This window comes from Chanos chanos, chromosome 8, assembly GCF_902362185.1.
Source record: "Chanos chanos chromosome 8, fChaCha1.1, whole genome shotgun sequence".
NCBI classification, from domain to species: Eukaryota; Metazoa; Chordata; class Actinopteri; order Gonorynchiformes; family Chanidae; genus Chanos; species Chanos chanos.
The window spans coordinates 22,120,479-22,136,291 of NC_044502.1; the positions used below are offsets into that span (position 1 = coordinate 22,120,479).

At 40.3% G+C, this 15,813-nt stretch overlaps 1 protein-coding gene across 3 annotated transcripts; it reads right to left on the minus strand.

The window, feature by feature from the left end:
• Positions 1–2,876: 2,876 nt before the first annotated feature.
• mpp2a (MAGUK p55 scaffold protein 2a) lies at positions 2,877–14,948 on the minus strand. 3 transcript variants are annotated; one of them, XM_030782122.1, is made up of 13 exons: positions 14,918–14,948; positions 13,726–13,826; positions 13,387–13,391; positions 13,112–13,262; positions 12,102–12,257; positions 8,087–8,314; positions 6,339–6,470; positions 6,125–6,227; positions 5,388–5,456; positions 5,065–5,226; positions 4,693–4,895; positions 4,104–4,232; positions 2,877–3,053 (listed from the first exon to the last, which is right to left on the minus strand). In XM_030782122.1, the coding sequence occupies exons 1-13, from the start codon at positions 14,946–14,948 to the stop codon at positions 2,877–2,879; spliced, it is 1,647 nt and encodes a 548-aa protein (XP_030637982.1). The 3 variants fall into 3 exon arrangements, with proteins under 3 accessions (XP_030637982.1, XP_030637983.1, XP_030637981.1); XM_030782123.1 differs by lacking the exon at positions 13,387–13,391 and having other exon boundaries at positions 13,112–13,264; XM_030782121.1 differs by lacking the exon at positions 13,387–13,391 and having other exon boundaries at positions 13,112–13,264; positions 13,711–13,826.
• Between the last annotated feature and the right edge of the window lie 865 nt (positions 14,949–15,813).

Consider the following 15,813-nt stretch of genomic DNA (forward strand, 5'->3'; position numbering starts at 1 on the left):
GACAGGTCATTTAGACAGGCCCTTTAAAATAACACAACTGGACTAAACTTTTCCTCTCTTTGTCTCATCAAAATGGTAAGCTGACTCTCTGTATGCTCTCCTTCAGTCTGGCCTCACACTATCTCTTCTGATTATCACCTGTGGTTCATTTCCTCTGCTCTGTGTAAATGTGACTCTCTTTCATTCACCTGTCTGGGAGGCATTGCGTGCTTGAGCCATGCGATTCTTGGTTATGGTGATTGCCCTGTATGTGAATTTACACTAATCACACTCATGCCTGTTTTATCCATATCCATTTTTGGTTTATGATTTTGATTTGCTTGACACAAATAACCTTTAACTCTGCAGAAGAATTAGCGACCCTCTTCAGTGAGCTAGCATTAAGACAAGCATGTAGAGCCACATTCTTCCCTCTGGCACTGACACACAGCGGCTTGACTTGTCCCGCTACGGACAACGTATTATCAAGTCTGTACTGTTTAAACCTTAATTGATACACTTCAGCTAAAACAAAACTTGAATTGATGTACCCTTTTAAAAACACAACGAATGCCAAAAAGGACTTTACATTCAGTTTAATTTAAAATCTATACAAACAAACAAAAACAAGACCAGTGCATTTGAACAATATTACAGTATCAGAGCCTACACTAAAGACCTGGTTAACTGAAGCTACCAGCTAAAGCTACCAGTCACTCTCATGCACTCTGTCCTCTGGCTTCCTCTCCCAGTCTGTCCCAAACTGCCAACTTCAGTTGTGAAACAGCATACTGAACACGATTTGACATGGTAAAACATATCTGAATGAAACCATTGTCAGAAACTAACAAGAAGTACTGATAAAGATGTTTACAGATGCAGCTCTCACATTAACCTATAACTGCATATTTTTTCTGTCAAAAATAAGACAAAAATCCCCACCCAGGTTACTGCTTTCTGTACGATATAATAGAAGCTTACTCACCTAAGGAAAACGCAACAGTACTGAAAAAAGGCAAAACACCAATCTAATGTTTTATAGTATATGATCTAATACATAAAATAGCCTTAAACATAAAATGATGACCATTGTGCTCTCTCAAGTCATACCGCACAAATCTGTATACCCGCCCAAACCTAATCCTAGCCTGGACTCCCATCTCAGACTGAAAGGTTTCACTGAGTGACCACACATTTATGTACAGAGCTGTTTATATTTGAAGATTTTATGATTCAGCGACTACTTAAAGGTTGCATAACACAGATCTCAAACATTTTGTTGTGAAATGTGCCAAATCAAGTACATATCTTTGTACCTAGAGTAGTATACATGTCTGAATTCTGAGCTGTTCATGTGAGAGCAAATAGCTTGACCGGGCTAGAGTGAGATCAGACCAGTCTCTCTAACATGCCTCACCCGTACAATGTGACTGGCAGTCAAAAAATACAGTTAAACCTTTAAAGTTTGCATATGCATGCGAGTATGAGCTTGTATGAGGATTTGAGAGTAACTTATGTGTCTGAGGACAAGGTCTGGTTGAACAGACAGACTGCTCATTTAGCCCTGGGGCTTCTCCCTTTCCCCACGTGATCAGCCATGACAAACAACATGCTTCACAAACAGCAACACATGCTCACACATTGCTTAAGTTCCAACAGCAACAAGCCAACACACAGACGTCTGCATGAGAAACATATCTAGATTGCTTACTACAGGCCAGTGCATGACAATAAAACAAGCTATACCATAATATAAGGTTAATTATATAGTCTAGCTGAAGAGTTGAAACTGTATGTAGGACTGATGAAGAAAAAAGAAAAAAGGGCCCTGAAGATATCTGTGCAATTTTGACTTTACATATGAAATTCTCTGATCATCTTTTTCCCTGTTGTGGTCTCAAATGTCTTACTTTCACGTTCATAGCTGTCTGCCCCCAAATCCTGAAATGAGAGGCATTATTAGCATTTTTTTGGAGAAATGTAAACAACTCTGCCATACATTCATAATGTATGATACATGTGGATCCTGACTGAGTGGGAAGTGGGTTTTACAGAGTAAATATACAGAGCAATGACAATGGCTGAGATCTACACACATTAAACTGGTGTAGACAAAGTGCCTTTGTGTTTAATACGTTAGACAATGCTATTGATCTGTGGATGTCCTAGACTCAATACCATCTAGGCTAAATGAAAATACATCTCCACTCAGTGCCAACAGAACAGTTGTGTTTCAGAAGCATCAGAAAACAAAATTTACTAGGACATATGGTGAGACCACACACACTGTGTCATAACCAATGTAGAATGGAACCTGCTCATTAAAATGAACCATGCCCCTCATGTGATTATGCTCAAGAGCAATTGTTGTAATACTTATGTATTTGGTGTCATTTCTAGTTTTCTACAGTGACTTTCTACACATTGTTGTTTCTGGACTTTTTAACGTCTTATCGGTTTGTAATGTAATAAAAATTTGGTGGCATCGGTAACCAAGTATACACTTTTCCTTACACTCTTACTGCCACTCCAGTGGTGAACAGCTGACCATTAGCACTACAGTAATGGTAAACAGTGTGCTGTCTAAAATTATGCTTTATCAGTTAACCATTATAGTACATCTCAATTCAAAAAATTATTTGCCCAGACAAAACAGTATTAGTCAGTGTCAGTTTTTCAACCAATATCAAAATCCTCTTCCATTTTTTTCCTCTGATAAAAAAGCTCAATAACAATTGATGGCACTGCTGACATAGTGACAACCTGAGAAATGTTTGTTCTGATCACTGATGGAAAAAACGCACACTAGCACAAATTCCGATTTTCTTCTTTCGGTACTTGAGGAGAACCATGGGTCTTAAACACTGGATCCATAAGAAAATGGACCCATTGCTGTTCTAGAAGACCCAGCTGACAGGTACCCACTGCTGGGCTCCATTCAGTTTCTCCAGTGAGGCCTTGAGGTTCCGGTATGCTCCGTCCAGGTTGTCGTTTATGATGGTGAGGTCAAAGTAGTATCTATAGGCCTGCTCAATCCTGCTGCTCTCCTCCACTGTCCTCTTCAGTTCAGAGTCCTGCAAGAGAAGACAGACTGACTATCAGTCCAGTAACGTCAGTCTAACTCACAGAACCATGACACGGTGGTGTTCCCTCAGGAATGACAGACAGAAGACAGACTGACCATCAGTCCAGTAACGTCAGTCTAACTCACAGAACCATGACACGGGGGTGTTCCCTCAGGAATGACAGACAGAAGACAGACTGACCATCAGTCCAGTAACGTCAGTCTAACTCACAGAACCATGACACGGTGGTGTTCCCTCAGGAATGACAGACAGAAGACAGACTGACCATCAGTCCAGTAACGTCAGTCTAACTCACAGAACCATGACACGGGGGTGTTCCCTCAGGAATGACAGACAGAAGACAGACTGACCATCAGTCCAGTAACGTCAGTCTAACTCACAGAACCATGACACGGTGGTGTTCCCTCAGGAATGACAGACAGAAGACAGACTGACCATCAGTCCAGTAACGTCAGTCTAACTCACAGAACCATGACACGGTGGTGTTCCCTCAGGAATGACAGACAGAAGACAGACTGACTATCAGTCCAGTAACGTCAGTCTAACTCACAGAACCATGACACGGTGGTGTTCCCTCAGGAATGACAGACAGAAGACAGACTGACCATCAGTCCAGTAACGTCAGTCTAACTCACAGAACCATGACACGGTGGTGTTCCCTCAGGAATGACAGACAGAAGACAGACTGACCATCAGTCCAGTAACGTCAGTCTAACTCACAGAACCATGACACGGGGGTGTTCCCTCAGGAATGACAGACAGAAGACAGACTGACTATCAGTCCAGTAACGTCAGTCTAACTCACAGAACCATGACACGGGGGTGTTCCCTCGGGGATGACAGATCTCTGACGGTGCAGTCTGTTTTTTTTCTCTTTTCCAGAGACTGCTGAGTGTGTTTTTTAAAATATGCCTCATATTATTTTGTATTGTAACTCTTGGAGTGCTGCAATCTTTGTGACACTGCCATGTGTCGACGGAATCATGTGCCATCAGAAGACGTTGACAGGGTCACAGAGGTCAGGTTTGGGGCTCTTACCGTTAGCTGTTTAGTCGCCACGCCCACCTCGATGGCCGATCTATTCATGGCCTTCAAGACTTCAAACTCAGGAGCCTTGATGAAGACCACGTAAGGTAAGAACTCCGAGGTTCTCATGATCTTAATCGCCTAACACAGAAGCATGAAGAGCATTATTACATGAGACAAAACAAAAATATGCATTACTACAACACAAAACAACAAATCAGCATTACTACACCACAAAACAACAAATCAGCATTACTACACTGCAAAATGAAAATCAGCATCACTACACCATAAAACGAGAAGCTGAAACATCTCACTGCCCATCTTAAAGATGTCTACTCTCAGCTGCTACAGAGGAGCTACAGATTTTTCAGATTATAAGCTTTTTATTTGTATAATGCCATACAAGATTATGAGCATTTTAAAGGCATACAAGATTTTGACAATTATTTTTTTACGCTTGTCCAGTACATACACTTATTCATAGGCACTATGCTTTTCTTAAAGTAAGATGTCACACAAGGTCTTATCTCCTAAGAAGAACAGGATCAGCCGCCTCTGTGAGTGAGGTCTGTAGGGCTTTAGGGGAGAAGTTTCTCACCTGTGGGTTGACATCTAAGATGCAGATCCGACCAGCCTCCACCACCTCGTGGATGGAGTCAATTTTGGTGCCATAGAGATTGCCATCATATTCTCCATATTCCAGATATCTACCATTCTTAATGTCTGCCTCCATCTTGCTCCGGGATGTGAAAGCGTACATCATTCCTTCCCTCTCACCAGACTTGGGCTTCCTGGAGGTGTCTGCACCAATGAGGTCACAGGTTAAAGGTCATGCAGAAATGGTCACATTCAAACTTGCCTAACTTCTATTTTAATCTTCATCTGTCCATTAAATAACTGATTACATAAGCACATGTGCAAAGTCATGTAGGCGAATGGGATACACTCACAGGGAATGGGACACACTCACATGGAATGGTAGTGCCATAGTGCTGAGGCTCTGAAATGAGCAACTTGTTTTTCAGGCTCCGCCTCCCCACTCCTTGTGCACCAATCAAAACCAAGGTCTTCCTCTGGAATGGTGGCATCTTTGCTACCTCTTCATATATTAGAAGCTCGTGTCTGTCAAACTCTGACAGAGAGGAGACAAATAATGGAGAATGTTGGAGCATAAAAAATTAATAATAATAAAAAGGGTTGAGAATGAAACCTCACTGAAAGAAGCACTTAAGACATTCAGAATGCAGTCATGGTGAACCAGTTATTAAAAATATAGTATACAGAAGTGCAAACCTGCATTCTTGGTGGTTAAGTACATCATCTTTTTCTTTTTCTTGCCTCCGATTCCACTACACAGAGCTCCTGTCAAAGAGACCTGTCAGAACTCAACAATTTCTCTTAAAACATTGGTGCTGGAGCCTATCCCAGTGTTCACAGGGGGAAAGGCAGGGAAACACCCTGGACAGGTCGCCAGTCCATCGCAGTCTCTTAAGACATGGCTTTTAAAAATTATGACAGATACTCAGTCAAATGTTCAGTCCCTTATTTGTCTTATTTGTCAAATAAGGTTATAAAATGTATTAGATCGACAGTAATATCTAATCTGAATAGGTTATATGATGTGCTGATAGGCACATATTTTCCTTCCAGACAACACAGTGTGTGAACACATGTCCATAGACTGTCAAGAGCAGAACCTCTGTTCAAAGTGAGTAGAACACCCTGAGTCAACCACTTGGTGGCAGCATACCCAAGCCAAGCATGTTGCAATAATTTCACATCAGGAGTGAACCATCCAACACCAGCATGTAACCTCCCTAGCCTTCGCTTACTATTTACAGTGCAAATTAGCAGTGGGTAGGATTTTAAGAGAAACAATTTAGTTCAGCCACTTCAGCTGAACCGATGTCTGTATCCTCCTCTAACCTCAAACTACTTACTATACAAATTAGCAGAGGACAGGATTTTAAGACAGACAGTTTGGTTCAGCCATTTTAAATGAACACAGTTGATGATGGAGGTGAGTTTACCTGCTGGCGTGAGCTCCACGTCTCTCTTGACGAAAGCTTTCCTCTTTTCTTCCAGAAGCTGACTGGGAATCAGGCCAGCTCTACCCCCATCCACATGGCGTGCCTTCAGGACAAAAAAAATTATTTAAATGTTTGGTGACTTGTTTCACTGTCGCTCATAAACAGAAATTTTTCCACATGAATGAATGAATAGCATTAAGCTGCTGTGACCCACCTGCCACCAATTGACATCCTCCTGGTTAACTATCTGTAGGATGTCTCCACTGCTGAATCTCAGCCCCGCCTCTTTACATGGGATCAGATTGTCGTTGACTGGATCATAGTCGAAGTTACACTTTACAAACACCTTTGAAAATTAATGGAAAATATTACCAAGTAACTCAAATGCAAAATGAGTTTATCCCAACGGCACCTCACTCACAAACATCCTAAAACCCCTAATATAAGAGAAATGAGTTGAGATATCAGAACCAAACAGTTCACAGGCAGTGTGTGTACTCAATTCCCTCTTCCAATCTTTCAATTTGAGTCTCACACACATTACTCATGGTGCAGTCTAATGGTATAATATAGGTCCACCATCAGCGGCCACTATGCTGGAGGACAGGTTTCTGTGCCAAACCACACAGAGAAGAAGACCCAGTGAATCTTGGCCTAGAGGAGCGTCACAATATTGAGTTCCTCTGAGTGAGATTAGGGTGGGAGCAAAGTCTACAGGAGTGTGTTCGTCCAGGAGCAAAACTGCCAACTCAGGCTGGTCGGTGGGGGAATCGAAGAGGTGACTCATTCAAACCTCTGATGTTACTGTCCATACAAATTCAGTTTCAGCATTGGTTCATATTGTGCTGTATCGACCTGTGAATTACTACATGTATGACAGAGAACCTTGATTAAGGATCTCACTGTGACCTTACTGTCAGAACCACCAGCATAGCGAACCTTACATCTTACATTGTTTAAAAAAAAAACCATACCTCATATCCAGCAGTATTCTATATTCATTCAATAGTGCCAATACAACAGTCATGAGAAGTAGAATGAGTGTAGCTAGATGTGTGTACCACACGTGTAAAACAAAGTGAGCGTGTGTGTGTAGTGTGTGTGTTAGGTGTAGCTGTGTGTATCAGTCATGTGAAATAGAGTGAGTCTCTGTGTGTAGTTGGGTGTGTGTAGCTTGTGTGCTTAGTGTGGGTGTGTGTACCTGGTGTGTGAAATAATGTTCAGTGCAGAATTGCACAATGTATGTAATTACTGCACAATGCAGACAGACTGATGCAACCTTTCTATTTTATTTTATTTTATTTTATTTTATTCTATTGTTGTGTTTGATTTGTGCTAGATAGTGCTGTTGTGACACTCAAATTTCCCTTGGGATTAATAAAGTATTTCTCATCTCATCTCATCTTATGTGAGCGTGTTGTGTGTTGCGTGTGTGGTGTGTGCGTGCACCATCCGTGTGAAATAAAGTGAGTCTGTGTGTGTAGTATGTGTACCAGCCATGTGAAATAAAGTGAGCGCGTGTGTGTAGTGTGTGTACCAGCCGTGTGAAATAAAGTGAGCGCGTGTGTGTAGTGTGTGTACCAGCCATGTGAAATAAAGTGAGCGCGTGTGTGTAGTGTGTGTACCAGCCGTGTGAAATAAAGTGAGCGTGTGTGTGTGTAGTGTGTGTGTGTACCTGGTGTGTGAAATAAAGTGAGCGTGTGTGTGTAGTGTGTGTACCAGCCATGTGAAATAAAGTGAGCGCGTGTGTGTAGTGTGTGTACCAGCCGTGTGAAATAATGTGAGCGTGTGTGTGTAGTGTGTGTGTGTACCAGCCATGTGAAATAAAGTGAGCTTGTGTGTGTAGTGTGTGTGTGTACCTGGTGTGTGAAATAAAGTGAGTGTGAGTGTGTGTGTAGGTGGGTGTATGTACCAGCTGTGTGAAATGAAGTGAGCATGTGTCTGTAGTGTGTATGTGTGCACCTGGCGTGGGGGCTGGGGCTCCTGGTAACTGGGGAGGACTTTGAGGAGCAGATTCCCACTTGCCTCCTGCAGCATTTCCTGGAGCACACGGGGGTCATCACCCACCTCCTGTCCGTTCACCTCCTTAATAATGTCACCAACACGGAGGAGCCCCTGCCGGTCAATCATTCCACCATGGAGGATGCGTGCAATCACTAACTCTCCATTCTCCACACGGAACGTCACGCCCTAGCACAGCAACACAACATCTACTGCTTTAACCACTGCAATTTATCACATTCATCACAGCTAATCACAACAATCAGGCAACCGGAGGTGCTTCCATACAATAAACACTATATCAGGTGTGACGAGTTATATATATCAATAGAAAATGAAAAGAAAACAGAAACAATCTGCTTTTCTACTGTGAGATTGCTTCCCATCTCCGTACTCAAACAGCAATTAAAGGACTGTCGCAGTTGAACAGGTCTCATCTTGCTAAAATCATCAACTGAGTGTTGTACCTATAAAAAGTACCTCAAATTTGATATACAAAAGTGAAAAATTCAATTTGGCCTGAAGTAGAGTGAGTGCTTGTGAATGTTTACGAGTGTTCACGAGTGTTTCTGAGGGTTTCTGAGTGTTTTGAGAGTTTCTGAGTGTTGCGTATTTCTGAGAGTTATGAGTGTTTCTGAGTGTCCCTGAGAGTTTATAAGAGTTTCTGAGTATTTCTGAGAGTTTGAGTGTGTGAGTGTTACGAGTGCTTTGAGTGTTTGAGTGTGTCCGAGCCCTTCCGAGTGTTTCTGAGAGTTTCTAAATGTTTTGAGTAGGGTTGGGTATCCAATACTGATGCTAAAATGATACTTTTAAAACGGTGCTGTTGTCTAAATGGTGCCTGAACTGATACTTCAAAAAAAAAAGGGGGGGGGGGGCACAAAAGAAAGGTCGACTACATTTAAAAACAGCTTTTTTTTTTCAAAGGCAAATTTGAACTTCATACCGAACAATATATTAACTTAACACCTTAAATATATAAATAAATACAAAAAAAATTACATAATAAATAAAACCTAACCCAACTACAATAATTTAACACAGTTACAGTAATAATAATAGCAAAATAAATTTTGTGTTGGAATTCTTCATATTCTACAAACTCCAACTTCAATCTTCAGCAATTCTTTTGCAGAAATACTGTCATATTTCATAATTTGACACATCCCTCTGCTTTTCATTCGCGCGAGTGATTTAAGTACCCATTGTTATGTCAGCATGCAATACCTAATTACCAAAATTCCAAAATCACAAATCTGTGACTGTAGGCTGTGGTGACCACTCAGACGCAATCACATATTTGTGACTGCAGGCATCCAGGTAGTTGCTAGCTAATGGTGGTCGTCTGCTGCCATCAGAGAAAGTGTAATGTTAACTAGCAATCACACGTGACATGCAGTCATGCTTCTTTTGCCTGTAACATCCGATTCGGAACACAAGAGGGAAAATATTTCAGTCGACAGCGCAGGCATTTAAGTGGCACTGAAATGAGGCACCGAAATCTGCGTTGCGATTCGGTCTGGTAGATACCAATTGTATGGGTTTCAGTACCCAACCCTAGTTACAAGTGTTATAAGTGTAATGAGTGAGTGTGCATGGATGTTTGGTGAGTGTGATGAGTGTGATGTGTTATAAGTGTTATGGATGTTTTGAGTGTTATGAGTGTTTTGAGTGTGGTGAGTGTGGTGAGTACTGTTTGGAGTGATAGGAGTGTTTATGATTATTTATGAAAGTATTGATTGTTTTAAGTGTTATGAGTGTTGAGTGTGTATGAATGTAATGAGTGTTTGTTTATGAGTGTCTTGAGTGTTTATGAGTGTGTATGGATGTTTTGAGTGTAATGAATATCATGAATGTTTTGAATGTGGTGACTGTGATATGTGTGTATGAGTTTTTATGAGTGTGATGAGTGTTATGAGTGCTTTGAGTGTTTACGAGTATTTCTAGTGTCATGAGCGTGTATGAATGCTATGAGAGTTTATGAGTGTCATGAGTGTTTGTTTATGAGTGTTTTGAATGTTATGAGCAAGGACGTCGCTTGGCCTGGGCATTCAGGGCTGTAGCCCAAAAGATTTTTTCTTTAGCCCCTAATGATCACTACTGAATGCCAGCAAAAGAAGATGGCAGTGTTGTAATTTTGTATCTTCAGTGCACAGAGTGTTGTATTTTATCTTCAATGGACAGAGGCAAGACCAATACGAGAGGGTTTGTAGGAAAATATGTGGAAATACTCGTCTCTTATTGGCTGACAGGTATCTGTCAATTCTAAAACTGATGGGGTTACTATGCCAAATGCTAGCTCACACAGTAGGTTAGTGTGAGGTAAAAATGAATATATGCAGATTTTTGGTAAAGGGGTTGAAAGGGGTTGAAGCTGAAGCATAAACATCCTCTCATGCTGAACCAGGAAAACAAGATCTGTAAATGTCTATATAAGTTACGTGATCATGATATGAGCAGAGCGCAAGTTATATACAGCTAACATACTTTGCATTGCACTGTAGCACTGTTGCTAAACCATTAGCAATGATAGTTTAGTTGTGCCTCTCTTTGGCTAGCGACACCAAACTAGCCTAGTCTTAAATTAGATAGCTAGTTTTATATTTTATTGGTCTGGTAGTCCTACAAACAGAGATAACACCCGAGGAAAGTTTTATGACCAATGCAACTTTTTTTCTCTGATCCTGTTATATGTTGACAGTTAAGTGACCACAGCTTCTATAAATCAAAACTTTAGGCTACTAGCTTCAGAGAACACAGTTCTATTTCTTTCTTTCTTTCTTTCTAATTGCAAATAAATTCAGTCATTTCATTTCATCCTAACCTGTCTGTTTCCCTTCTTCTATTGCAACCTGGACAAGTTGGGTCGTAACAATACTGAAGTAGGCTGAATTTAACCAGATAATATAATCTTAAAAAGACAGAATTCAGTCATTGTCTTCATTGTTCCACAGGTAACAATATTTTCTAATCTTTTACTACCTACATGATTGAGGTGGGAATTGTGGTTCATATTAAGTAGGTCCATCAGCAATGATTTTTCAACCAGATTTTGAAAGTTTACTTTGAGTAGTTAGCCGTTTTCAACTCTCATTCGTGAAATTGCCATTGTATTATGGGTTTTGAGGATTTTCCATCATGTAGGCCTAAAATAAAATGTTAGTAGGTATCTAATATGATGCTCATTTTGGTTTGAGACATTTTAGTGGCTGGAATATTCATGTGCAGATTATATACTAAATCATATCCAAACCCTTCCTTCCTCCAATTTCCACATTTTTAAGCAACATGTAGCCCTCTCATGCAAGAAAAAATGCATGGAAACAGTCTATTTATAAGTATGTTTTTAAATGTTTTTTGATGGCAAGAATCTGGGCTCAGCCCCTGATGGTAAACAGTCCAGCCAATGCCCCTGGTTATGAGTGTTTGAGTGTTATGAATGTGGTATGAGTTGTATGAGTGTATGAGTGTTATGAGTGTTTATGAGTGTTAGCTTATGAGTGTTTTGAGTGTTTCGAGTGTAATGGGTCTTTATGAGTGTTATAAACGTATATGAGTGTTATGAGTGGGTATGCGTGTTTTGAGTGTTTATGAGTGTTATGAGTATTTTGAGTGTTTGTGAGTGTGAGTGTTATGTGTGCTTTGTTTATGAATGTTATGAGTGTTTATGAGTGTTTTGCATATTTCTGAGCGTTTATGGATGTTATGAGTGTTTTGAGTGTTATGAATGTGTATGAATGTTGTAAAGAACAGTATACTATTATTTATTAGGAAAGTCTGCAGCTGCATATTAAACTTATATAAAGTTTTATCTAACACCACCGTCCACTTCATATATAAACAGATACACACATAGTCTGCAACAAAACACAGAGACAGAGATACCCTCCACCCCACCCACCCACCCACCCACACATACATACATTCACACACACACACACACACACACACACACACACAGAAGAGCTGTGAGTCTTACCAGGTGTTCCCCAGACACCTTGCGAATGCCAACCATACGGACTGCGTCGGGAGGCATGAGCTGACTCAAAGGAGGGGGTTCGATGAAGGCTGAGGGGCTGAGGGGCGGGGTCTCACACGCCTGAGAGGCAACCGAATCATGCGTCTCCAGAAGAGACTGCAAATCAAACACATATAACTCAGAAACAAACAGCCATTCAAATGACAGAAACAGACCTCTTGACTAATATGAATAATCTATCTAGAGGCAGTGCAGTGTAATACAAAAATACTTGCAGATGGGTTCTTTATGATAAAATGCTCTTACCACTAGCTGTTTTAACATTATCATAAACATATTAAGCACTACTTCTGTGTTTGAGTGTTTTAATTTACTGTTAGAGGTACACAGTGCTAAATAATCAACCACAATCAAAGGCATAAATAATATATACATATAATATATACAGCATACATGTAATATACCTGAACACACTACATACACATTAGCCATCAAAAAATATTCCTGAAAAAGATCTCTTACTCAAAGGTGTAAAAGTGTTGGTTTTAAATACACTTAGACTAAAATACATATGATAAATATTGTGTAAATGAACGTATCGTATCAGTGCTCTCTTTCCATGTAACTTTGCTCTCTCCATGAACAGTATGGCCATTTTAATAAAGAGGGGGTGAAGACTTAAATGAAGAAAAGTTGAATACTATATATACACACATGTATAAATAATATTTTGTTCAGAGCTTGGAAAATGTAATGTGGAGGGAAGTATGATAATTTCCAAACATCATACTTCATTAAAAGTATATCATAAAATGCACTTTAGTTTTGTACATGAGTTATTTGGTTTTAACACAGTAACAGATCTTTACATTCATGAAGGATGAAGGCACTTAAAAACTTTAAAAACTTAAGAAATACACTAACTGGCCCATTTACTCAGTAAAAGATTGAGGAGTCAGTGTTGGCTAAAGAAGTAAGTTGCAAGGGCCTGGTGAGCGAGGCAGGGGTACCTGGAAGTGTGGCTGGTTGAGAATTTGAGAGAGCTCGGCTGCTGTGTTACTGCGATGTGTGAATGGGCTGAGTTCTCTAAGGATGTCCTGCACCAGCTCAATGTTATTATCCCGTACTGCCTCCAGCCTTGTCTCTTCCACACTCTCTGGGCTCTGCCAATGTTTAAATATCAGTATTTATTCTTATAGTAAAGAACAGCAAATTTTCCATTTTTGTTATCATTTTTTGGAAACAGTTTTGGAATCAGGAGAAAAAAGAAGAGAATACATTACACTGTTCCTTTATTTGTTCTGAACAGGGTTGCACTGAAATCTAAAATATGTGTATGATAATGTATGATTATGTCTTTCTTAAACCTACTGAATGTTGTCACATGTGGAGACTGGTGTTGAGTTAGCGGAGACTGGTACTGAACTAGTGGAGACTGGTATCATAACTGGTGGAGACTAGTGTTGCAACTGCTGGAGACTGGTGTTTAACTGGTTTAGACTGGTATTGTAACTGGTGGAGACTGGCATCAAACTGGTGTGGAATGGTGTTATAACTAGTGAAGGCTGGTATTGAACTGGTGTAGACTGGTGTTGTCAGTGGTGGAGACTGTGTGGACACTCACCACAGGGCTCTCCATAATGCCCTTGAGGAAGATGAGGTCAAGGTCATTGGCAGTGGTAGAGCTGTTGCTGTCACTCAGGGAGTCCAGGCCCTGAGGAGCAGCTGCTGGTAGACAACAGAGGTTTTACATGGAGGTCAGACAAACATCTCAACTCCACAGCATTCATAAGAAACAGGGGTGGGGGCGAATAATTTTAATTTGGCAGAGCCAGGGTTATTATAGTTAACGAAAACTAAGACTGAAACTAAAACTAGCAGTGAAAAAATAATTTAATTGACTGAAATAAAAATGAAAACGACAGTTTTCAAAAACACGAAAACAAAATAAAAACTACAGTGAACAATGCAATGTGAACTAATACGAAACAGAATTGCAGATAAAATCAGCTTTGTTTCCATTTTCGTTGCGTTTCATTTTTTTTAATTCCTTTTTCAGCTTCTATAAATCAAGGCTTCCCTCAAGATACCTGAAAAACTAAAACTAACACTAAAACTAATTAAAAATTTCACTAAAACTAGTCAATACCTCAAAATAAATCTAAAACTACTTATGCACTCGTAAAACTAACTAAAACTAAACTGAAATCAAAAACCAAACTGAAAGACTACATAAAAATAAAAACTATTGAAAATTTCAAAACAGTATGAGTGTAAGACTGGCTTTTTAATGGAAGAGAAGACTGGCATTCACTTTCATTATCAGTGTGGGCGAGATCTGTGGGATGAGAGTGATTCTCTTTCCTTGTTTGTTCTCTCTGATAAAGGATCTTCTCTCTCCGGGATCTCTCTGATAAAGGATCTTCTCTCTCTGGGATCACCCTGATAAAGGATCTTCACGCTGTCTATGGCCGATTATTTTAGTCAGACTTTGGTCAGATGAAAGAATATGTGAGGACCAGTATACACAAGGAATCTATTTGAAACAATCATTATAACTGCCTTTTCTCAAAACTTCACAGTTCAATCTTCGTGACAGCCTCTTTAACACCCGTGAAGACTGTCTAAGGGTTTCCACACTTTGTTTCCACAGAATTCCTCCTGTCCTTACAACCTCATTTATTTGGGAATGAGGCTTAAGTCAGGGGGTGCTGTCCTGTTTTGTTTGTTGTGGGCATGTAAAGCCCTTTGAGACTGTAAACAATGATATTGGGCTCTAAATAAACTTGAAACTTGAAAAAGACACGGGCACTCACCAGGCTCTGTGCCAGTGGCTGCCACGGGCATACTGTCTCTACACCAGGCCTGCTCATGGAAAGAGAGGGAGAGCGACGGCGAGTGAGAGAGAGAGAGAGAGAGAGAGGAAATAGGTAAAGGCATCAGGGAAAAGGAGCATAAGAAAGAGAAGAGAATGAAGAAAAAGAATGTTTGGAGCTGCTTTCTGCAAGTCCGTATTTGCTATGACAATCCATACAATGAATATAAGGTGAAACAGGAAAGCACAGTGTGTATGTGTGTGTGTGTGAAGAAAGAGCAGTGACAGGAAGCAGGTGCAATTTAAACATATGGTTACAGAGAGAAAAAATACACTGAGTGGCCAGTATATTAGCTACAGCATTTCAGTATTGTCTCTGACCCTGCCCCTCTCCCCCAGAACAGCCTGACGTCTGCACGACATCGATTTACACCTGTCAGATATGTTCAACAGAAATGTTGGCCCACGCCGATATGAAAGTATTAAATTGTTGCTGCAAGGACTGGAGGACAGGATGTTTATGCTGTGAGCAGCCTGTTCCATATCAACCTAAATATCAAACCTAAAAATTCCTTGTGATGTGTGGACCATCCAGGCCACGCAAAGTAAACTCACTAAGTGCGATGTGGTTTAACATATGGAGCAGTATCCTAAGAGGTTCTTCACTCCAGTATTTACTATTCACATCACAGAATACACCAGCACAAAAGAAATTAATGCATAAAATGTCACTCTCTCATGTCCATAATTGCTGTTCGGGCACAGGGTCGGTGTAAATAGTAATAACCTGAAGAACTGCTGAGTACTGATGATTTTTGCTCCTGTGACTATTATTTAATGAGACATGTATTTAAAGTTTTTAGTGTGCTGATGAGACTGTGCTGCTTGGTCAAGCAT